The following is a 22,447-nucleotide window of genomic DNA, read 5'->3' as shown; positions in this document are numbered from 1 at the left end:
ATTGTGCAATTTTCGAACATTAAAAATATATAGCACGCCATGGTTGTTTACCTTGCATGGCTTTTAAAGGCTACCCTTCTCAATAAATCCTTATTGAATGCTTTGCACGACAGGTAGAATCAGTCCAAAACCTCACAGAAATGCATTGGTCAATGATGAGGGGCTGCAATATCATACACAATGTGTATTTTATATCATATACTATATGCTTTATGTATAGAAACAAGGGGCAGTAGTGTAGAAAAACTTACATGAAACGAATTCATCGTTATTACGGCGTTTCGTTCTAATTAAACAATGACATGTACAATTTTTTCAACACATACTATTATACTATTGAAATCGGGACATTACGTAACAGTAAATCCGTTCTATGTAAATTGCTCTTGCACTAATGAGTGTGAAGCGTGAACTATTTGATTTATATATTCATGCTTAGCGTAGAGGAATGGATATAATGATGATTTCACTTGGGACAAGTGAGGGAACGGCAATTGGGAATTCTAACTCAAGAAAATAATGAGTAGAAGAATCTGTACGTGTGCAAGTGGCCATTCTACCACAGTGGTAGAAAGAGTGTTACTCTTACAGCACATCGTATGTTTGAACTCTGTTGATATTTTATCTAACATTTAATTTAACAAATATATCATCTAAAAAAAGGAATAAGTGCGTTTATATCAATCACACACTTCGGTCATATTTGTATAGCTGAGCAATCATTGGGAAACGGTAAGGCATATAGACCTATAGGGGATTAGGCGTCGTTCATTTACAGTGTGTTTGCTAATTTATAACCACAAGAAACAAAAGAAATTGTTATTGTCATTTTAAAATTTTCATTTTGCATTTCAATATAATTAGAAAGAAAAAACACTTGCGATGAATGTAGAATGAAATTTGTAGAATGCTAATAATAATTCCCTAAAAATGAAAATAGATCCAAATTATGATGTATTTTTCAACAAAAAAAAATTACGGTGTATTTATGTGTTCATTAACTAATGAGTAAATCAAAACATAGAGAGAGCCTGCACCTAATAAGGAATTCAACTCCTCGTTTTAAAAGAATTAGATTGTTTGAAGGGAGATGTTATTCTTATTCGAGAGAAACAAGGAATAAGAGATGAAATATTTTTAGGTGCCCTCACGTAATTCAAAATTTTCAAGTTAACTTATAAAATAGTAGAATAAAGCTTATAATTATTCCCATTTTGACTCAAATTTTTAAGGGAACTTTAACGAAAAGCTCTTGGTACTGTTCACTTTTACGAAAAACTACATTTTTACACTAAAAAGTCAATCATGGTACTATTCATTTTACCCTTTATTTTGTCCTTATCATTAAAACTCAAAGTTTTCAAGCCATTTTCATTAGTTTTCCTAATTTTTAATTGAAGATAAACACGTTGAACGAGTGTTGCAAACACAAATGAATATAAATAGTTCTAAGACATTGTTTATGTTGATGCACAAATCGGGTCGATCTTGGATCACGATATATCGTTGTGTTCTTGTGCGTGTAATTTACTGTCAGATCTAAATTGGTCCAAAATCAATCTGATTTTGTGCATCAACAGTTTCCATTTCTTACTACAACTAACTATAATTTTTGTTGAAAAAGGGCATTTTAGGATAATAAACAATGCATTAGACAATAGAGTGAGAGAGAGAGATAAGTGGAATGCTTCTGTGGACGTTGGTATAGATGTTGTAGGCCGAAACACCCTTCATTTTAAAGGAAATTAATCAACCATGTTGGATATTGGTTGTTTTCTTGTCGCTTTTATAATTGAGTGTTATAATGGACTAATCTAAATTAATGAAAATACCAAATGTTTAAAAGTCAAATGAATGGACGTCATCAAGGGTCCACTAATAAGTAACTAGCTTTTGGGCACACACAATGACACACCCCGTCCCGAAGGAGGGCATGCTGGCCGTCACGTGAGAGTGACGTAACCATTTGCACAGTACGGAAGCTTTAAGATACAATTTATAAGTTGATACACCCGAAGGTGAGTCCTAATTTTGTCCAATCTGTCAGAACCCCGCCGTATTCCTCGTAGTCACCACACCTTTGTGATTCCTGAACCTGGAGGGGCGCAAAACCAAAATTGAGTGGGTCAGTAAAACAATTCTTTTCCAAATCCAAACATTTCTCATAACGTTGTAACCCCTCTCCGTAAAACCTGTATACTTTCCCAGAAATGTAAAATATAAATATACATATATATTCTCAATACTTCATTTCACTTTTTCAACATTTTTCATATCAGTTATGCCATGCCACATCATCTCAACATTTCTCATATTAATTATGCCATGCCACATCATCTCAACAGTAATAAGGTATGAATGCATCAACATAATCATATCAGGTGCAAGAAAGTAATCAACCGTAGGCCCTCTAATAGCCCTGTACGGTTGAACCTAGAGCTCAAAATCTATCATTATCACTCTACCGGAGTCACCTCTGTGACCCGTCCGGCCTTCTGCACGCAAGTTACGCTCTAGTGCTTCTCATAAATCATCTGTGCACATAATCTAAGGTCACCCACCAGTCGGAATCTCACTAACACTCTCGCGACTGGTCTGTCGTACCCACTCCGCGTGGACTGTACGACTAGCATCTACTTGGATTCAAGGCGAGCGTGCGATGCGGTGAATACTATAAGCACTAAACCATGGTGCAGGATTTGAGCTCAATATATATCATCATCATCATAACAGTAATTAAATACTCACCTGTGCGTCCACCGCACCATTTCATACATATGCATCATAAATCAATTCTTACTTGTGCGTCCACCGCACCAATTCATACATATGCATCATAAATCAATTCTTACTTGTGCGTCCACCGCACCAATTCATACATATGCATCATATATTAATTCATGCATGGCATTTCAACTCACATTTCTATATACTTTTCATATCAATTCTATGCATGGTATTTCACTTCCCGTTTTTCCACATAACTCATATGCATTTCATTTTAAACATATTTTCATTTCAATTCAATTTCTGGGAAACGTCAAGTATATATATATATATACGGAAAACAAAACTGCCCACTCACCTGGAGTTCGCCCTACAACTCCCTAGCACAATACGCCAAGGCGTCATGACGATCGGCGCCTAAAACAATAATCAATTCCAACCTCAGAATTCATATCGATAGAATATATAACTTATATAAAATACGTCACTACGTAGATTGATCCGGAAGATCCACCCCTCAGATTTTAAATCCATAACTTCCAGAGGTCCACATTATACCTCTAGGACAACATCCTAAAATTTCATTACCATCCAACGGTCGGATCTCCGTCAATTTCCAAAACTAAGTGACGGTTAACATTTTATATTATGGACTTACAATTCCAATTCCGGAAGATCCGCAAATCGGATTCCCAATCTGTAAGTTCCAATAATCCTCAAATATTACGTATTACAACGTATCAAAGTTTGGTGATGATCCAACGGTCGGATCATCAATTCACATTTTCACCTAATGTGAAAACTATAAAACGTTATTTGAACACCTAACCAACAATCCTCAATAACTTTCTCATACGGTGTTCAATTTAGGTATATGAATATACCACAGTGATCTACTCGACGTCACGGACGTCGACATATTTTTAAAATAATTTTTTTTTTATTTTTTTATTTTTACTGTAGCACATTCTTCTTCCTTGGGTCGCCGGACTGGGTATTTCCGGCGGCCGTTTTCCGGGCAGTTTTTCAAATTGCTATAACTTTGTCATTTCTCAACGAAATCAAGTGATTCAAAAACGAAAGTTGTAGCCCTTGAAGAGACAAAGAGAATGGTACCTTGCACAACACCTAGTTCTCCGTGGTTTGGCCGGAAACTGCCTCGAAAGCCTCGGAGGTCGCCGGAAACTGGGTATTTTTCAAATGAGTATAACTTCTTCAATACTCAACGAAATTGAGTGAAACAAAAAGGAAAGTTGTAGTACTTGACGAGACGAAGAGATTGATACCTACCTTGACTCCTAACTCGCCGGGGATTCGCCGGAAAACGCCTCGAAAGCTCCGGCCAAACTTTGAACTTGTCGATCTCCGTGTTCTTACGTCCAAAAACTTCCAACGAAGCACTCCGAGCTTCCTTGGGACCTCACCAAGCTTGCTATGAGCTTGGATTGTCCTAAAACAAAGTCAATTCGAAGATCATGAACAGTGCACTTTCACGGGGAGTTTAGAATCTAGGTTTTCCGAAGTAAAACTTACCTGAAATTGGTGTCTACGTGATCGTGGAGTCCTCAGGAATGCCATGGTAGCTTTAAATCCGACGTTGGTATAAGTTTTAGGTGGTTTTGGGTGGTTGCCTGTGTGTTCGAGAGGGTGAGAGAGAGAGAGAGTGAGGTCTGAGGAAGAGAGAGAGTATGAAGGATAGTATACGGGAAATGGGGAGGGTTTTGAGGTGTGGGGATCCCACATGTCCAATCCAATCCCAATTTCATAAAATTTAAGTCTAAGTCTCCACTCTAATTACCAAATTTTTTTGGAGCTTAGATATAACGAACGTGAAAATTATACCTTAGTCACGTATTAGGGACATTTTCGTAATTTCATGTCCTCGGAATTAAAAATTCCGGGACGGGCTGTGACACACAAAGTGTACGAGAAATTTTTTTATTATTGTTTTTAAAATAGAAGGAGAGAGAAAGGGAGTAATAGAGAACATGGGAGTGGAATATTTTTTTTAAAAATTAGAAATATGTTAGGATTACATGTAGGTGAGGCTTTGAAAAAAAAAATTGGTTGTGTGAAATTACATTTCTTCCCCATATTTCTTATTCATGTTCTATTTTAAATAGAGAGTTAAACTGATAATTTCATATGATTTTGGTTGACAATAAGTGTTTTATTAATTAATAGAGATTATACGATTTTTTTAATATGTAAAATAAATAAATACGATTGATACATGGATTGTAGTGCCAAATACATATTTTCTGGTAAGTTTTTGTTTGATTTCTTAAAGGAAATTGTTATTTGCACTATAAAAATTTCATTTGACACTTCTTATAAGTGTATTTTTTCTTCTTCTAATTATATAAAGTTTAGAGTACAAAATAAGATTTTTGGAGTGCCAATAGTCCAAAGACCACTTGGAGTTTAAGAAATATACATATAAAGGTCTTTCAAGGATCCCTTGAAGTTTGATACGGGTCTTTGTTGTGCTACTAAGTATTTGATGAAATGCCTTTCGCAGGTTGCGTCGATAACACTCAACAAATTTTAGCAATAACACTCATTAGATTTGCTTCGTCATATGTCAATATCATTTGACATGTACGGAATTTAGTTTGGCTAACGACAACAAACCCACCAAGTATTAAATGAAATGCCTCAGTGAATACATTGATTTTTTTTTTTTTGTGCACTTTGTTTCTATCTAAAAGACTTAGACCTTTAACATTGGGATCTCCCAAAATTCAAATTATGGATTCTCCACTGTATTTGCATTGATGTCAATTCGGCTTAGTTTATGAACCTGCCATGATATAACCAAATCTTAATGTTGAAATCTGACTACAATGACTACGATTTGTTATGTTAAAAAAAAAAAAAATTAAAAACACATGTTGTGTTTATATATGTTTATCTATGTGTATGTGATTGATATTTGTTTTAAATGCTGAAGTAACAATAACATTTCACATGAAAGCAACATGATCACTCCTTTAGCTTCTCGGCGAACTATATTTTGACAATTTTGAAAAAAATTGAGCTACATATTTGGGAGATTTTTGCATACAACCGTATATATATATTCACAAAGCTCGATAACCAAATATTTTAGCAAAATACTCGTGTTATTCAACTGAAAATGAATTTACAAACTCATATATGAAGTATATAAAATTGCAAATAAAGAACAAGTTATCAGTGAGGACTTACCTAATATATTGTGTGGTTTGGGGAAAATAAATTTACCCTAAAAGAAAGCATGAGATATCAAAGTCCATGTTGAGGAAAAAGATGGCGCTCCAAAAAAAATAAAAATAAAAATAGACATATATTTAGTTAAGTTTGTTAGAGTAGTGTGCTCAAATTTGAATCTCTTTTTTTTTTTCTGAATTTAAATAAATTTAGTATAACATTCTATATTTTGCTTAAACAAATAAATAAAAATAAAATAGAAGAAGAGGGGGGAAACGGCAGTTGACTATTGTTGACCAATTGGAATCGGCCACTTTCTTTGAACATGTGCAAAACTACAAAAAAAAAATGTATATACCCTTCAAGGAGTAGACTTTTGGAGTATCCAAATATAGCAAGACAAAGATTTGTTCAAGCATGACACAATCCTTGCTTCTCTTACATTGACCTCATCAACAAGCAAAGAAGCTAACAATAAAAAAATAATTACTTAAGCATTATCCTCATTTTGAAGGTGTTTTTAACAATAAGATAATTATAAACAATGTCATTTTTAAAAGGAAATTTTTGGTTCCGGTCCTCAATTGAGTAATATCTTAGACTGAAACTTTATTAATTTGAATACTTTGATTGAAGGACACAATGCTGGATATCAAGTATATTCTTAATTTACGTGTCTTTTAAATTCATTTTTATGTCAAAAATGCACTAAAAATATTAACTAATTTATTGCTATTTTTATGGAATGTCTTCCCTTACTCAATTTGTGGAATATAATATTTGTAACCTTGTTTTATACAAAAATTGTTTGTAACTTTTTTTTCTTCACTAGTCTTACTATTGTTGTTAATGGTTATTTCTCATTTTTTATTTTCTTCTCTAAAAATTCAAGTATGATTAAATTGAAATGTACAATCGTTCTTTAAAAATAAAAATTGATATGTACAATTCAATTTATTCTCAAATTACCTATGCTAAATTAAAACATATTCATATTGAATTAAAATGTATGCTTACTAAATTGAAATGTGCCCATATTGGCTTGAAACATACCGATAGGTTTTAGGGTTACACATAATTTGGCGTTAATTTTTACATACCAAAATTATGATAATATAAACACACCAGTAGATTGGTATGTATCTAAACAAAAAAGTAAATAACATATCAAAAATATATTTTGTACACAAATTTGGATTACATAACATACCAATAATGTACCAAATTCTTAGTACACTATTTTAATATATATATAATGTATGTAATATCATTTGGATTACATTGGTACTTCCAAAATATCATCCTTTGGCTTTTTCTTTGTTAAAAAAACTATCGGCTTTTTTTCACCCACATTTTTTTTTAAACAAACGATTGTATTTAAATTTTTTTTTTTGTCATTATAGAATTTTCTTTAATATATTGAATTAATGGGACACAAATTAACAATATCTTTTGTTAGCAAGATTTTAGAAATTTGTTATTTATTGAATTTAATTAGTAAGTTAATTAACAATTTGTGTAATTCAAAATTAAATAAAATTGTAGAAAAGTAGTTTGATCAAATCTCTAAAAGTTTTAGATGTTAGTCTAAAAAATTCAAAAACCAAGTATCTAGATAAAATGCCCCGATATAATACTAAACGTATAGTTCATCGAATGTGGTTTTAGCATTATTGATTTTAAAATAAATGTATAGTTCATCGAATGTGCACTATATATATATATATATATGAACGATCACTTTCATTGCATGTGGCAAAAAACCATGGCCAAAAATCCTCATTGGAATTAGATTATAGCACTATACCAGCAAAACTGAGGATCATATCTGAAACTAATTGATAGGGTTGACTACATCAACTTTTCTTTTTACGATTTTAATCGAGCACAAGGAGGGCGGTAATGGATAGTCTGTACTTAATTATTGTGACTGATTTATTGTGTAATTTGGCTCAAATTCTTATATTTAAAGTATAATATATTTGTATTTAACAAATATAAACAAAACCTAAGTCATCACGGGGTGGTCTAGTGGTTTGGACAAATTTCAGGCTCGTATTTCATATGGTTGGTTTGTATTCGATTTCTAGCTTTAGTGGATAACACGATGGTAATCAGGAGAAGGTTAAAATACCTATATGGGTATTTCCTACGTACCCCTCTCCTGAAAAGGTAGACTATCGTGACTTTGCCACCATCAGGTCATCTCTTACAAAAAACCCAAGATGTCTATTGATACACTATACATAATATAATAGGTAATATAATGCTAGAATTATGATGATTTATGGTGTAATATTTTATTATAAACTATACTAATCTATAATGAGGAATACAAACTTAAGAGACGATGAGGGATGTACACTACATTGGCGAATTCGATACCAAAATAGGTTGTTCATTGTGTGGCTTAACCGAACTCTCCTCTCACCTTAGTGTAAAATATATTGTTGTCCTAAAAAAACAGGTGAACTCCATACTTTTCTAATTATATGTTCGATAAAACTATTTGAATACATAAAACTGATACATTTGTTAACACACTCCTTTATAAAGGAACGCCCTATCATTATATACGAATCATACATGTATTAGAGAGTGTCAACAACTGTGTCTAATTAGTAATTACCATCATCCTTCTACATATGTTTAGCATAGGAAAAGTTAGGAATTAGAATCATTTCATTAAATTCACACTATTTGTTTCGATTTTTTTGACAAAGGAATGTGGTTTTTTTCCTTTTGGGCAGTTCAAATTTCATGGCAGGGTTGTGGGCAAGGGAAATAAGGAAATATAATGGTGGATTCGTGGTCCAATATCCTTGTGGATATGATGTTAGATTTCTACCAATGTGTTCCGAATTCAAAATCCTCTCACCTCTAAATTATTGTAATAGCTTCGAACCATTTCCCTCACTTTCATAATAATTATTTAAAAATAATAATCATCCCACAATATTTTTACTTATTTTTTGTAGTTAAAACAAATGAATTAAACAAGAATGTGAATAAAATCATGTCATTTATCTAATAAAATAAAATAAAATAAATGGTCAAGCCAACCTTCCTCTCCCCTTCTTGGTCCCCGGTATCCACCTACCACCTACCACCCAACCAGCCACCCCTCCGCCCACCTTTCTCTTTCTCTCTCTTCCAGTCTCTCTCTAACTCACCTCCTCAGTCACATACAATAATCAAAAGAGTAGTAAATTCTGTACAGCGCCAACAAATATTAATATAAAATTAAACAAAAAATAAATAAAAAAAGTCGCGCTCGGTGAGCTAACTACCCTGCGCCACGTGACCAGCTCATCCCGCCCTCCTTCCCCTCTCTCTCTCTGTCTCGTTGGTAGCAACCTCTCCATCTCCGACCCTCCCCCCTCTCTCTCCTCTCCCTCCTCTCTCTCTCTCTCTCTATATAATCTCTCCCTCTATCCAATCCTTCCTAAATCCCAGCATCTGCATTTCGGCCTCAAATCCCAGATTCCACTCTCACAACCAGAATCGGGTAAGCTCCAATTTCTCTCTATAGTTTTTTTTGCTCTGGATTTACTTCGGATTTCCGGTGGACTAACCACCCCGGATTAGGAGAGATCCGCTGTTTGGCTCCGTTTCCGGGATCCCATTTCCTGTCCGGGCTTCAAATTCCCCCGGTTTTCTTTTATCGTTTCTTTTGTTTGTTTTGCTTGATTTGTTGTGTATAATTATGGTTAGCATTGTTCCTGGAGATTAACATCTGCTTCTGCTTCGCTTTTCTTGGATAGTTGGGTTGTTGGGTTTTGTTTGGTAGCGGTTTGGTTGGTACATTGCGTAGAGATCTGTTTGCTAACCATATTTGCATATCTATTTGGCATTAGGTGAGTTTTTCTAACAGAAATCGACCAGTAGATCTATACCTAACTTCACCATTTGATTTGATCTGCTTACCTGTAATTGTTCTGCTAATCCTAAACCGTAATTGTCGAAACCAGAGCTGTGAATTTTGTTTGGATCATGTAATTGATATGTGATCACCATGAATTAGTAGTTGATGTTTTGGTTTTTTATTCTGTGATCAGAAGCCGGAGGTTTTCTTGACCCGAAAACCATGGCCACGGGACAACTTTTTTCGCGCACCACTCAGGCGCTGTTCTACAACTACAAGCAGCTCCCAGTCCAGCGCATGCTCGATTTTGACTTCCTTTGCGGTGTGTGTCATTTCCTAATTTTGACTTAGAACTTGATCTTACTTATAGTTTTTAGTTTTTGAAAAAGATGTAAATGTAATAACTGAGGTTTGTAATAGGGAGGGAGACACCATCAGTTGCTGGAATCATTAACCCCGGTTCTGAGGGATTTCAGAAGCTATTTTTCGGTCAAGAGGAAATCGCCATACCAGTGCACTCAAAGTAAGTCGCCATTCTCTCATCCTCTTCCTAGATTTCGTCTTTCATGGCTGCAAGCCACCTTTTGTATAGTTATGTATATGCATGTATGCATGGTTCATCTTAATTTTCCATATCCAATATATTCAAATCATGTTATTAGTCAGTTACCATTCTTGATCTGTTGTTTCAAGATTGTCTGACCTTTGGGTTGATAACTGTTGCAGCATTGAAGCATCATGCGCTGCACATCCTACTGCTGATGTCTTTATCAACTTTGCTTCATACAGAAGGTCAGTGATTATTCTATGAGTAGTGTTTTGGAGTGCGAAACTTCTATGGTTGTACCTAAGAATGAATGTATTTTGATTTATCTCCAGTGCTGCCGCTTCTTCCATGGCTGCTCTGAAGCAACCAACCATTAGAGTTGTGGCAATCATTGCTGAAGGTGTACCTGAGTCAGACACTAAGCAATTGATCGCATATGCACGGGCAAACAACAAGGTTACACGATTGATGCAAAGTCATCTTAATTTCACTAACGTGGGAAAATGAACTGGCGATACTAACTTTAATTAACGTATCTTTTGCAGGTTGTCATTGGCCCAGCTACTGTTGGAGGAATTCAAGCTGGAGCTTTTAAGATTGGTGACACTGCTGGAACAATTGATAACATTATTCACTGCAAGCTATACAGGCCTGGATCTGTTGGTTTTGTCTCCAAATCTGTATGTAGCTAATCCAATATCTTGAACTTCAGAAAATATGGTTATTCATAAGACTTTCATGATGTATATACCTTAAAACGTTTAGCGTATTGGAATTCAGTTCATTCATTTCTGTCCTGTGCCCTTATGTTTTAGAAACCACCAAGAGTAGTCTGGTTATTTGATGTGCCATGAGTTACCACATAGTTATTCAATCCGCAATGTGGTGTGCCTTGTCAAGAAAGTCATATTTGTGTTCTAGAATTCTTACAAAAGAATTTTTGTGATATTGCAGGGTGGGATGTCTAATGAGTTATACAATACTGTAGCTCGTGTAACAGATGGGCTTTTTGAAGGTGTCCATATTTGCTCTGCTTAATTTTGTTTTAATAGCTGACAATATTTGAACAAGGTTTTAATACAATTTTGGTATGTCTTGAAACTCTTCAGGTATTGCTATTGGAGGTGATGTGTTCCCAGGGTCTACTCTTTCTGACCATGTTCTGCGGTATAACAATATCCCCCAGGTACATTATGCTTTCATTACTTTTTTTTAAGGGACTGCCCACGATTTGCATATTGTAGGAAGTCATCAGAATTCTAAAATTCGGAATCTGGTTTTCTGATCGAATGCAGGTCAAACTTATTGTTGTACTTGGGGAACTTGGTGGGAGAGACGAGTATTCTCTAGTTGAAGCTTTGAAACAGGGCAAAGTTACCAAACCAGTGGTTGCTTGGGTTAGTGGGACTTGTGCAAGGCTTTTCAAATCCGAAGTGCAATTTGGTCATGCTGTAAGTTCTCATCTCAGTTGCCCTTGAATAATATCTTCTGAAGACAGTAAGTGGGCAAAGGATTCTAATTCTTCCTTGACGTTATGTAAATCAGGGCGCAAAAAGTGGTGGTGAGATGGAGTCTGCACAAGCAAAGAATCAAGCCCTGAGGGATGCTGGTGCTGTTGTTCCCACTTCATATGAAGCTTTGGAAATTGCTATCAAGGAAACATTTGAAAAACTGGTAATTACAGCACGCCTTGAGATAAACTCCACAAAGATTGCTTGACTTAGTTATGGAATTCCATGAGGATCTGTGGCAGACTAACATTACATGTTTCGCTTATTTGTGCAGGTTGAAGAAGGCAAGATTGCACCAGTCAAGGAATTCAAGCCTCCACAAATACCTGAAGATCTCAACTCTGCGATTAAGAGCGGAAAAGTTCGTGCTCCAACTCATATCATATCCACAATCTCTGATGACAGAGGTATATACTAAACCCTACAATGTTCCTGTATATTATTGATGTGTTTGGCAGAAGACATTATCATTGACTTCTACTTTTTATCTACTATGCAGGTGAGGAACCATGTTATGCTGGTGTACCTATGTCTTCCATTGTTGAGCAGGGTTATGGTGTCGGTGACGTTATCTCTCTTTTGTGGTTCAAGCGTAGCCTTCCCAGTTACTGTACTAAATTTATTGAGGTAGGTTCCTCATTACTATAAAGCTGCTTACTTGTACTTTTTCCCCCTCCTGTTTAATGTGGTCGTCCTAGAAGCACATTTGCATATTGTAGCTCTTTCACTAATATGTATGACATTGATATCAGATTTGCATCATGTTATGTGCCGACCATGGTCCTTGCGTCTCTGGTGCACACAACTCAATAGTAACTGCTAGGGCTGGCAAGGACCTTGTTTCCTGCCTTGTTTCAGGTAGATATATTCCCACAGAAAATGTTCTATACTTTGTTATAAAGTTTCTAGTTTAAGGATTAGAGATAATTTGGTTGCGGACTCAAAGATGAGCTTCTGAAACAGGTTTGCTCACAATTGGACCACGATTTGGTGGTGCCGTTGATGATGCTGCTCGATATTTCAAGGATGCATATGACAGGGTGAGCTTTATTGGGCATTTCATGTTTAATCGTTGAAACTTTAAACCTTAAAATTATGTTTTAAACAAGCAGTCCCTTTGCTGTGTTTTATCAGAATCTTACACCTTATGAGTTCGTTGAAAGTATGAAGAAGAAGGGCATTCGTGTGCCAGGGATTGGGCATAGGTATTGAGAGTTTTCAAAAATATGCAACAGTACAATCTTGGAGTTTCAGTTTATGCATTTTAGTAGCTGCGTTTGAAATCTTATTGATGGAAGTTTTTGTTTCTTTGCTGTGAAAAAGGATCAAGAGAGGGGACAACAGAGATAAGAGAGTAGAGCTTCTACAAGCGTTTGCACGCACACATTTCCCTTCTGTCAAGTACATGGAATATGCCGTTCAAGTTGAAACCTACACACTCTCGAAGGCAAACAACCTGGTCCTCAATGTTGATGGTGCAATTGGAACCCTGTTCTTGGATCTTCTTGCTGGCAGTGGAATGTTCGCCAAACCAGAGATTGACGAGATTGTTGAGATTGGATATCTGAATGGGCTATTCGTGCTGGCACGTTCTATTGGTTTGATTGGGTGAGTACTGGCTAGAATTATTCTCTATTTATTCTTTTCCGCAGATATTTTATAGGTTAGTTTTATGTTGTTGCGGATTAAGGTACAATCATATTCTAGATAACGACACATCAACAATCAGAACACTGAACCTACATAGGCACACATCTCCTCTACCTGCAAGGATAATGTACTTTGGACTTCCTACCGTCCCTAAACAGACACGGTCTTATGGTCACTGATACATATAGGACTTACTAGTCAATTTCCGATCTGTTGGCATAATATAGGATTAGATACCTGGCTTTGTCATTGAGGGTAACACAAAACAACTGATTGTTCTTAATGACAATGAGGTTCATCACCGTTCGATGGTGGATCAGATAAACAAGGGAGAGAAGACATCATTTTCTGCTTGTATATATGATGCTTTCCTGAGTACATCCGTAGAATATACTTTTACTCGACTGATTTCTCTCTGCTCCAAATTTCAGGCACACATTCGACCAGAAGAGGTTGAAGCAGCCCCTATACCGCCACCCATGGGAGGACGTTCTTTACACCAAGTGAAAAAACATCGGATAGCAGGTTCTGATTCCGGACTACCTGCTTTTAGACGAGCATTGTTGTTTCCAAGTCTCTCAAGTCTACGATTCGCCTGGAACGATTATTGTTCGGTTGTTAGAATAGTGTGTGTGTATCGCTAATGCTGGAGCTGATTTTTATCTTTCATTTTGCAAGTCCGTATCGAAAGTTCATAAAACGAAGAACCCTCGATCATTTTACTAGACAAATTTATGTTTTCGTATAAATTTCTTGGTTTCTGGTTTTGGGAGAGAATGTAGAGCAACTGGGAATTGGATATATCAACAGTGTGTGCAATTGTTCTCTCTCGAGAAAAAACAACCGAATAAATAGAAATTTGTTGCCTCACAGGATAAATATTTTCTCAAAACTAGCGTTGTATAAAGTCATAAAATGTAAATTGGTCTTATCGGTTGAACTTCTTTTTGTGGAAATTTTCATCATAAAGTAGCGTTAAGTAATGCTATTCATACTATATTTTTATACCATATTTTCATACCACATTAGGTGGCATCTAATGTGGACAGCCACATCATTTGAAAAAATTGCAAAACCCAAGGAAATGAAGGAGAAAGATTCCTCGTATACCACAATCATTATTTAATTAACTACTTTTTCTTAATTATTAATTTATTAAATAATGAACTAAATTTAAAAATCTAATTAATTTAAATGATGTGGCTGTCTACATCAATGTCACCTAAGTTGGTATAAAAATGTGGTACAAAATATGAATAGCATTACTCTTAATAATTTTTCAGACTTTTTATACACCAACGAGACAATGCATTTATTCAATATATTCTTTGTAATTTTGTGTCTGTCTAACCCATATATACCTCTCTCCAAGTTAACATTACGCGTTATAACAAGATATTTAAATGTTGTTGGTATAAATTTGTCCACTCACAAAACACCTCCAAATTAGTTATTGAACGCGCATTGAACCGTCAATACATAATAAGTTCTTGATTAATTTGGAAAGAATATTTGATCATATCCTCTATAAGTTTAGGGAGTTCTAGATTTATTTAAATCGATATATTACAAGTGAAGAAAAAGAAAAAAAAGGAAATGTATTATAGTATAGTAATATTTTTCTTCACTTATAAGTAAGATGTCTTATGTTTGATTCTCGCAAAAAACGAATTTGAACTACATTATTATAGTTTAACTCATAGTGAAGCTTAACTCATTCGCTATTCCTTTAGTATAGATAAACTTTTAAGACATGGGTCTCTTTAGCAAGGTCTCTTTAGCAAGGTCTCTTTATTGCTAAAATTAGAATGGGTCTCTTTAGCAAGGTCTCTTCAGCAATGTCTCTTTATTGCTAAAATTAGAAAGGACAACTGAATTCCCTTCCATTTATAGTTCTACTTTTATAATATATTGGGGAAAGAACCTGACTTGGATCTCATGGTCAGTGCAAAGATTTTTAAGTCCCAACTTTAATTGGCAAAAATAAAATATGCAAAGATTTATATAAAAGAGATAAAAAAAAATTACTATTAATATTACTTCAAAATTTTAATATTTAAAGTGTCAATAATTATTTTTTAAATAAGAATTGTATACAGGAGAATTAAAATTAGAAAAATGTGAAGGAGATTCTTTTAAAATAAATTATCTTAAAAGTAGGATTGTATGTATTTTCTATCATCTCAGTTTTTTACACATATATATATTTTTTTAACACGAAAATTGATATTAAATTATGAAATAATAAAAAATTAATGTAAAATTCTACTTTGAAAAAGTGTCGTTAACATTTTTCTCAAAATTATTGTCATTGATTCATTGGCTCAAACTCCCAAACGCACAGGACCACCAATCGAATGATGGCCACCATTTTTATTCTCACCACGAATAATGCAAAACGAAAATCAAGAAAATTAGAGATAAATCCACACAAACAAAAAAACAACAATTCAGAAGAAAAAAAAATAAAGAAAAAAGAAGAGAGAAATAAAGTGTCGTTTTCATTTCTTCTTTCTCTCTCTCCCCGCTCGCTTTCTTTCTCTCCCAGCACAGAGAAGAAAACACAACAAAACAAAAAAGAATCAAGCCAAACCAGCTTTATTACGGACCGCCATCAGAATTCACAAGCTTTCTTACATTTTTTTTGAAAAAAGTCACAAGCTTTCACTTTGATCGGCGTCGAATTTTCATGGGGTATTGGAATTTACCCCCTTTTTTTTTTATATAATTTTTCAGCGAATATAGGACTAACCCAGTGAGAATTGAGTCAAACGGGGAGGACCCAAGTCAGCAGAAATGGCGTCCGGCGGTCAGTCGTCGGGCACCAGCAATATCAAAGCTCACCACAACACGGAGTCTATGAGCAAAGCCATTGCTCAGTACACCGTCGATGCTCGGCTGCACACGGTGTTCGAGCAGTCCGGCGAGTCCGGCAAGTCGTTCGACTACTCGCAGAGCATGAAAACCACCAAAGATTCGGTTCCGGAGCAGCAGATTACGGCGTACCTGTCCAGGATTCAGAGGGGCGGCCATGTCCAACCGTTCGGGTGCATGATGGCTGTGGACGAAGCCACGTTTGGAGTCATTGCGTACAGCGAGAACGGCCGTGACATGCTCGACCTAACGCCGCAATCAGTTCCTATCCTTGAGAAGCCGGAGATTCTCACAATTGGGACCGACATCCGTACGCTGTTCACGCCGTCGAGCGCGGTTTTGCTGGAGAAGGCATTTGGCGCTCGGGAGATTACGCTTTTGAACCCGATTTGGATCCACTCCAAGATTTCTGGAAAGCCCTTCTATGCAATTTTGCATAGGATTGATGTTGGGGTCGTGATTGATTTGGAGCCTGCAAGAACAGAGGACCCTGCGCTGTCGATTGCCGGCGCGGTGCAGTCGCAGAAGCTGGCGGTGAGGGCGATCTCGCAGCTGCAGTCACTGCCAGGCGGTGACATTAAGCTTTTGTGTGATACTGTGGTGGAGAGTGTGAGGGAGCTTACTGATTATGATAGAGTTATGGTTTATAAGTTTCATGAGGATGAGCATGGTGAGGTTGTGGCTGAGAGCAAAAGGCCTGACTTGGAGCCGTACATTGGGCTGCACTACCCGGCCACGGATATTCCACAGGCGTCAAGGTTCTTGTTCAGGCAGAACCGGGTTCGAATGATAGTAGATTGTCACGCCAATCCGGTTAATGTGATTCAGGATGAAGGGTTGATGCAGCCTTTGTGCTTGGTCGGATCCACACTAAGAGCCCCTCATGGTTGCCATTCCCAGTACATGGCTAATATGGGGTCCATTGCGTCATTGGCGTTGGCCGTAATCATCAATGGAACTGATGAGGAAGCTCTTGGAGGGAGGAATTCAATGAGATTATGGGGCCTGGTTGTTTGCCATCACACCTCCGCTCGGTATATTCCATTTCCGCTTCGGTATGCTTGTGAGTTTTTAATGCAGGCCTTTGGACTTCAGTTAAATATGGAATTGCAATTGGCTTCACAAATGTCTGAGAAACATGTTTTAAGGACGCAGACTCTGTTGTGTGACATGCTTCTGCGTGACTCCCCGACTGGCATTGTCACTCAAAGTCCTAGTATCATGGACCTTGTTAAGTGTGATGGTGCTGCACTCTACTACCAAGGGAGGTACTACCCGCTTGGTGTGACGCCTACCGAAGCCCAGATAAAGGACATTGTGGAATGGTTGTTGGCTTTCCATGGAAGTTCAACTGGTTTGAGCACAGATAGTTTGGGTGATGCCGGGTACCCTGGAGCTGCCTCTCTTGGTGATGCAGTTTGTGGGATGGCGGCTGCTTATAGTACTAAAAGGGATTTTCTGTTCTGGTTTCGATCCCACACTGGGAAAGAGATCAAATGGGGTGGAGCAAAGCATCATCCAGAGGACAAGGATGATGGGCAGAGGATGCATCCACGCTCTTCATTCAAGGCGTTTCTGGAAGTAGTTAAAAGCCGGAGTTTGCCATGGGAGAATGCAGAAATGGATGCAATACACTCTTTGCAGATTATTTTGCGTGACTCGTTTAAGGACACGGAGACAAACCATTCAAAAGCTGTTATGCAGACCCAGCTTGGTGATCTGGAGTTCCAAGGGATCAATGAGCTCAGCTCTGTAGCAAGAGAAATGGTTAGGTTGATAGAGACTGCAACTGCTCCCATATTTGCTGTCGATATTAATGGCTGTATAAATGGGTGGAATGCAAAGGTTGCAGAGTTGACCAGACTCTCAGTTGAGGAAGCTACCGGGAAGTCTTTGGTTCATGATCTCGTTTACAAAGAATCTGAAGAAATTGTTGACAAACTTCTGTCCCGCGCGTTAAAAGGTAATCTTTTTGGACCTAATGTCTTTATTCCTGTTTACTTAGTGAGTTTATTTATGCGGTGTTATTGACATTTTTTCAAGTATTTTCTCAATATCAGTGACACCACACCGCTAATCAAAATATAAGTTTCTTGCCAAACGTTGTCATCATAAAACTGATGCATGAAGGGTGTATGTCAAATTTTGAAATTCTCCGAGTAAATCTTTGAATGGCACAGGATAAAGTCATAGCAATCTTGGATACTTCAAGTGCTACATGAACTTCACTGAGATAGTTTTATTGTGATGACTTGATACCTTCTAATTAATTAAGCTTCACTGGAAAGATCCAAAAATGTTAGCCTTTCTTGTATTAGCAATGTATTGTAGTTATCGCTTGTATTCTGTCTTAATAATGCAATTCTATCTGCAAGAGAGACTTAGGTCATTACTTTTTCTGCCTTGAAACTGGTCAATTAGGTGATTGCTCAGTAGCAATGCAACAAGGGCAGAGCATGTGTTTGCATACCATATAGGTATGAATTTTGGAATGTTACCTTAAAACAAACAGGTGCATACCGTTAATGTCAGCATGGCTGAGTATGGCAAAATATGGGGCTAAACACCTAATTGACCATTTATTAGTTGCTGGCCTTAAATCTCAAACCTTCTACATCAAATTATAACTTGAATATTTTTGTGGAGTGGAGACTCCCTGTTACCAACTGATGTTTCCCTGGTATATTTTGTTGTTCGGGCCTGCATGCCTCCTTGGTTTTGCTTTGTTTTAGAACTTGTGCCTTTGATTGTTAGTTGTTTCCCCTCTTGGATTGTTTTAGTTTCAGTATCCTTGAATGAAATTGAATTTCCAAAAAAGAAAAGCGAAGATAAGAAAGATAGGGGGCAAAACAGCTTTTTATTTGATATATTTTTTGTTTCATCATGGATGATTTGAATGGAATGATTAATATTAAGTCTGAAAGTAAGTCTATTTTTGGAAAAGGTTGGATATTTGACCACATTAGCTTTTTCAATTCAGGTGAAGAAGATAAGAATGTGGAAATCAAAATGAGGACATTTGGCCCAGAGCATGATAACAAGCCTGTTTTTGTTGTGGTTAATGCTTGCACTAGCAAGGATTACGCTAATAACATAGTTGGAGTTTGCTTTGTTGGTCAGGATGTTACTGGTCAAAAAGTAGTAATGGACAAATTCATAAAAATACAAGGTGATTACAAGGCCATTGTTCATAGCCCCAATCCTTTGATCCCACCCATATTCGCTTCAGATGATAACACCTGTTGCTCGGAATGGAACACTGCCATGGCAAAGCTCACTGGGTGGAGCCACGGAGAAATCCTTGGAAAAATGTTGGTTGGAGAGGTCTTCGGCAGTTGCTGTCGTATCAAGGGTCCAGATGCTATGACAAAATTCATGATTGTCTTGCACAATGCCATCGAAGGGCTAGACACAGATAAATTCCCCTTTTCATTCTTTGACCGGAATGGGAAATATGTACAAGCTCTCTTGACAGCAAATAAGAGGGTGAATACAGAAGGTCAGGTTATTGGAGCTTTCTGCTTTTTGCAGATTGCTAGTCCAGAACTGCATCAGGCTCTTAATGTTCAGAGGCAACAGGAAAAGGAATGTTTATCTAGGATGAAAGAATTGGCTTACATTTGCCAGGAAGTAAAAAATCCTTTAAGCGGTATACGTTTTACTAACTCACTTTTGGAGGCTACAGACTTAACTGAAGATCAAAGGCAGTTTCTGGAGACTAGTGCTGCTTGTGAGAAGCAAATTTTGAAGATTATAAAAGATGTAGATCTGGATAGTATTGACAATGGGTAAGTTTTTCTTATAAACTTATGTTGTTACGTTCTTTTAACAAAATTCTTCTCACATGTCTTCTGTTTCTTATCTTCTGCTAGTACTGCATTCTTATCCTGAGACATAATACAAATCAGTCCCCTTGCTTTAATTTTTATTTGTATCTGTTGATTCTTTCTGTGTCCACTGATCCTTTCACATCCCAGTGTTTTTTTTTTTAATATAAATACTGGCACCTTAATTTTTTCATAATTGAACAGAAAAACATAATTAAGTTTCTTACTTCTTTTTGGCTTTTCAATTAGATCACTGCAGCTTGAGAAGGCAGAATTCTTACTTGGGGGTGTCATAAATGCTGTTGTTAGCCAAGTAATGTTATTGATGAGAGAAAGAGATCTACAGTTGATTCGGGATATTCCTGAAGAAATCAAAACATTGGCTGTTTATGGTGATCAAGTGAGAATTCAGCAGGTCTTGGCTGATTTCTTATTGAATATGGTACGTTATGCACCCTCTCCTGAAGGCTGGGTGGAGATTCATGTTCTTCCAATCTTGAAGAAAGTACCTGATGGAATCACTCTGGTTCGTACTGAATTCAGGTGGTTTGTCTTCTCACTATTAATATTTTATTAGTTGTGGATGTTGATGGGGATGAGATAACAGAGTAATGTACGCAACTTGTCCTTGCAACCTGACTTTGCCTGGTGTCCTGTGGGCTGAAATGATAATCATGTTCAACACGTAGGGTTTAACATATATATGCTATGTGCTTTAAAAAGAGAAAGTTATGATCATGGTTTCGGAGCCAGTGACTTACTTGATGTATGTTGAATGACTTGGTTTCATGAATAGGAGTTAGTAATGCAAAGTTCGGTTTTGTACCTAATGAACCTCTTACTTTCTATTGGCGTAGTCTAACCAGAATGATTGTATGCTTCATGTAATTGCAATTTCTCTCTCCCAGCTTTCTTCACAGTAATGGCTAGTCTCGTTGGGCACTACTTACAAAATGCAACACTTAAAATCGTCACTTTTCTTCTTATATTGTTAATGACATAAATATTACCGTTGTGATATTTAAACGACTAATCCCGTGTTTATGGTGAAGGTTGGTATGCCCTGGTGAAGGTCTTCCTCCTCAATTAGTTCAAGACATGTTCCATAGCAGTCAATGGATGACTCAGGAGGGGCTAGGACTGAGCATGTGCAGAAAGATTTTAAAGCTCATGAATGGTGATGTCCAATATATCAGAGAGTCCGAAAGATGTTATTTCTTAATTACTCTCGAGCTTCCTATGCCTCGGAGACCTACAAATAGTAGTGACTAGCTGATCAAACTTCCAAGAATTTACAGTTTCAACAGGGGATGCTTCTTATCCCAAGAACAAACTGCACAGGCACCACCAAAACTGCCGGATTCTTTTTTACTGTACTAAACAGAACATATTTCTTCCCACTTTAGCAAGCGACCCAAGACTGGCGTTGGACAACACCAATTCAGCTCACCAAGACATTCGAGCAAGGTATAGCAGGTAGCCTAAGTGCAGTCTTAATGATTTCTCTAATGCAGTTAAGCCAAACCTTACTGCATTAATGCGCTGCTGTGTGTTATTCATGGAAAAGGACCGAGAGGGTGCATTCAAAGGCTCTTCTTGTAGTACTTCTTCCACGCATGTATTCTACTCCATTGTTTGTACTAAATCGTTTTACACCACTTGTTCTCAAGTGTCTGCGACGAAAGCGTTTTGGTCTTTTCCCTTTAAATGTATAAATCTTCTCCTGTGTAATAAAGCTGATGGTCCTCTTCTAGCTGCTGGGTAAATGTAACATAAATTGACTGACGTTATGTTATTTAATTCATATATGAAATGGTGATGGGGTGAGTGGATTGATGTTTGAGATGGTGATGAATGGCCCATACCATTTGTTGTTATTTCTCATTTTCTGATTAATGTCAGAGATAGTGACAATGAATAAGTACAAACTTACTTATTCCAGCCTCCACAATAGTAAGTTTTTTCTCTTGCCAAAGGAGCTATGGTTAATTGTCGGTTCATCGAGCAAAAGAGATTATTAAATCTAGATCATAGCCATAGGTAATGTTGAAGACGGAGGCCAACTTCTAAGTTTTGTCTAGCAGAAGGTAGAAGATGAATTAGTGACGATGAATAAGTAAAAACTTACTTATTCCAGCCTCCGCAATAGTAGGTTTAAACACGTGGATGACCCTTGGCAAACCCAACTTCTTAGGCTATGGGGGCAGAAGAGCGGATTCTTAATTCATCTAATTCATATAACTTAATAAACTTC

General features: G+C 36.7%; 2 protein-coding genes and 1 long non-coding RNA gene across 3 annotated transcripts; 2 read left to right on the top strand and 1 right to left on the bottom strand.

Moving 5' to 3' along the window:
• Window positions 1–1,815: 1,815 nt before the first annotated feature.
• LOC139190658 (uncharacterized) lies at window positions 1,816–4,485 on the bottom strand. The gene is made up of 5 exons (XR_011574999.1): window positions 4,261–4,485; window positions 4,018–4,177; window positions 3,844–3,912; window positions 3,086–3,144; window positions 1,816–2,095 (listed from the first exon to the last, which is right to left on the bottom strand). It is a non-coding gene; the product is annotated as an uncharacterized lncRNA (long non-coding RNA).
• Window positions 4,486–8,979: 4,494 nt separating this feature from the next.
• LOC103452775 (ATP-citrate synthase beta chain protein 1) lies at window positions 8,980–14,371 on the top strand. The gene is made up of 17 exons (XM_008392310.4): window positions 8,980–9,427; window positions 9,978–10,106; window positions 10,205–10,307; window positions 10,511–10,576; window positions 10,664–10,787; window positions 10,877–11,011; window positions 11,286–11,346; window positions 11,441–11,517; window positions 11,627–11,782; window positions 11,877–12,005; window positions 12,117–12,249; window positions 12,342–12,469; window positions 12,595–12,700; window positions 12,806–12,882; window positions 12,977–13,047; window positions 13,166–13,450; window positions 13,924–14,371. The coding sequence occupies exons 2-17, from the start codon at window positions 10,007–10,009 to the stop codon at window positions 13,997–13,999; spliced, it is 1,827 nt and encodes a 608-aa protein (XP_008390532.1). The 5' UTR covers window positions 8,980–9,427; window positions 9,978–10,006; the 3' UTR covers window positions 14,000–14,371.
• Window positions 14,372–15,943: 1,572 nt separating this feature from the next.
• Window positions 15,944–22,036, top strand: LOC103423949 (phytochrome B-like). Its single transcript, XM_008362021.4, has 4 exons — window positions 15,944–18,329; window positions 19,347–20,154; window positions 20,443–20,736; window positions 21,246–22,036. Exons 1-4 carry the CDS (start codon window positions 16,289–16,291, stop codon window positions 21,463–21,465), a joined length of 3,363 nt encoding a protein of 1,120 aa, XP_008360243.2. The 5' UTR covers window positions 15,944–16,288; the 3' UTR covers window positions 21,466–22,036.
• Window positions 22,037–22,447: the final 411 nt, after the last annotated feature.

This window comes from Malus domestica, chromosome 13 (genome assembly GCF_042453785.1).
Source record: "Malus domestica chromosome 13, GDT2T_hap1".
Taxonomy (NCBI): domain Eukaryota; kingdom Viridiplantae; phylum Streptophyta; class Magnoliopsida; order Rosales; family Rosaceae; genus Malus; species Malus domestica.
Note: the sequence above shows the minus strand (reverse complement) of the source record. Positions and strands in the feature narration are given on the sequence as shown.

What these genes read in the sequence shown, in the direction of transcription:
- LOC103423949 (XM_008362021.4), top strand. Translation starts at nt 16,289, where the DNA reads ATGGCGTCCGGCGGTCAGTCGTCGGGCACCAGCAATATCAAAGCTCAC. An exon ending in CTGGATAGTATTGACAATGG is followed by an intron (nt 20,155 to 20,442) that starts GTAAGTTTTTCT and finishes CTTTTCAATTAG; the next exon opens with ATCACTGCAGCTTGAGAAGG. An exon ending in CTGGTTCGTACTGAATTCAG is followed by an intron (nt 20,737 to 21,245) that starts GTGGTTTGTCTT and finishes TTTATGGTGAAG; the next exon opens with GTTGGTATGCCCTGGTGAAG.
- LOC103452775 (XM_008392310.4), top strand. Translation starts at nt 10,007, where the DNA reads ATGGCCACGGGACAACTTTTTTCGCGCACCACTCAGGCGCTGTTCTAC. An exon ending in CGATTTTGACTTCCTTTGCG is followed by an intron (nt 10,107 to 10,204) that starts GTGTGTGTCATT and finishes GGTTTGTAATAG; the next exon opens with GGAGGGAGACACCATCAGTT. An exon ending in CACAATCTCTGATGACAGAG is followed by an intron (nt 12,250 to 12,341) that starts GTATATACTAAA and finishes TCTACTATGCAG; the next exon opens with GTGAGGAACCATGTTATGCT.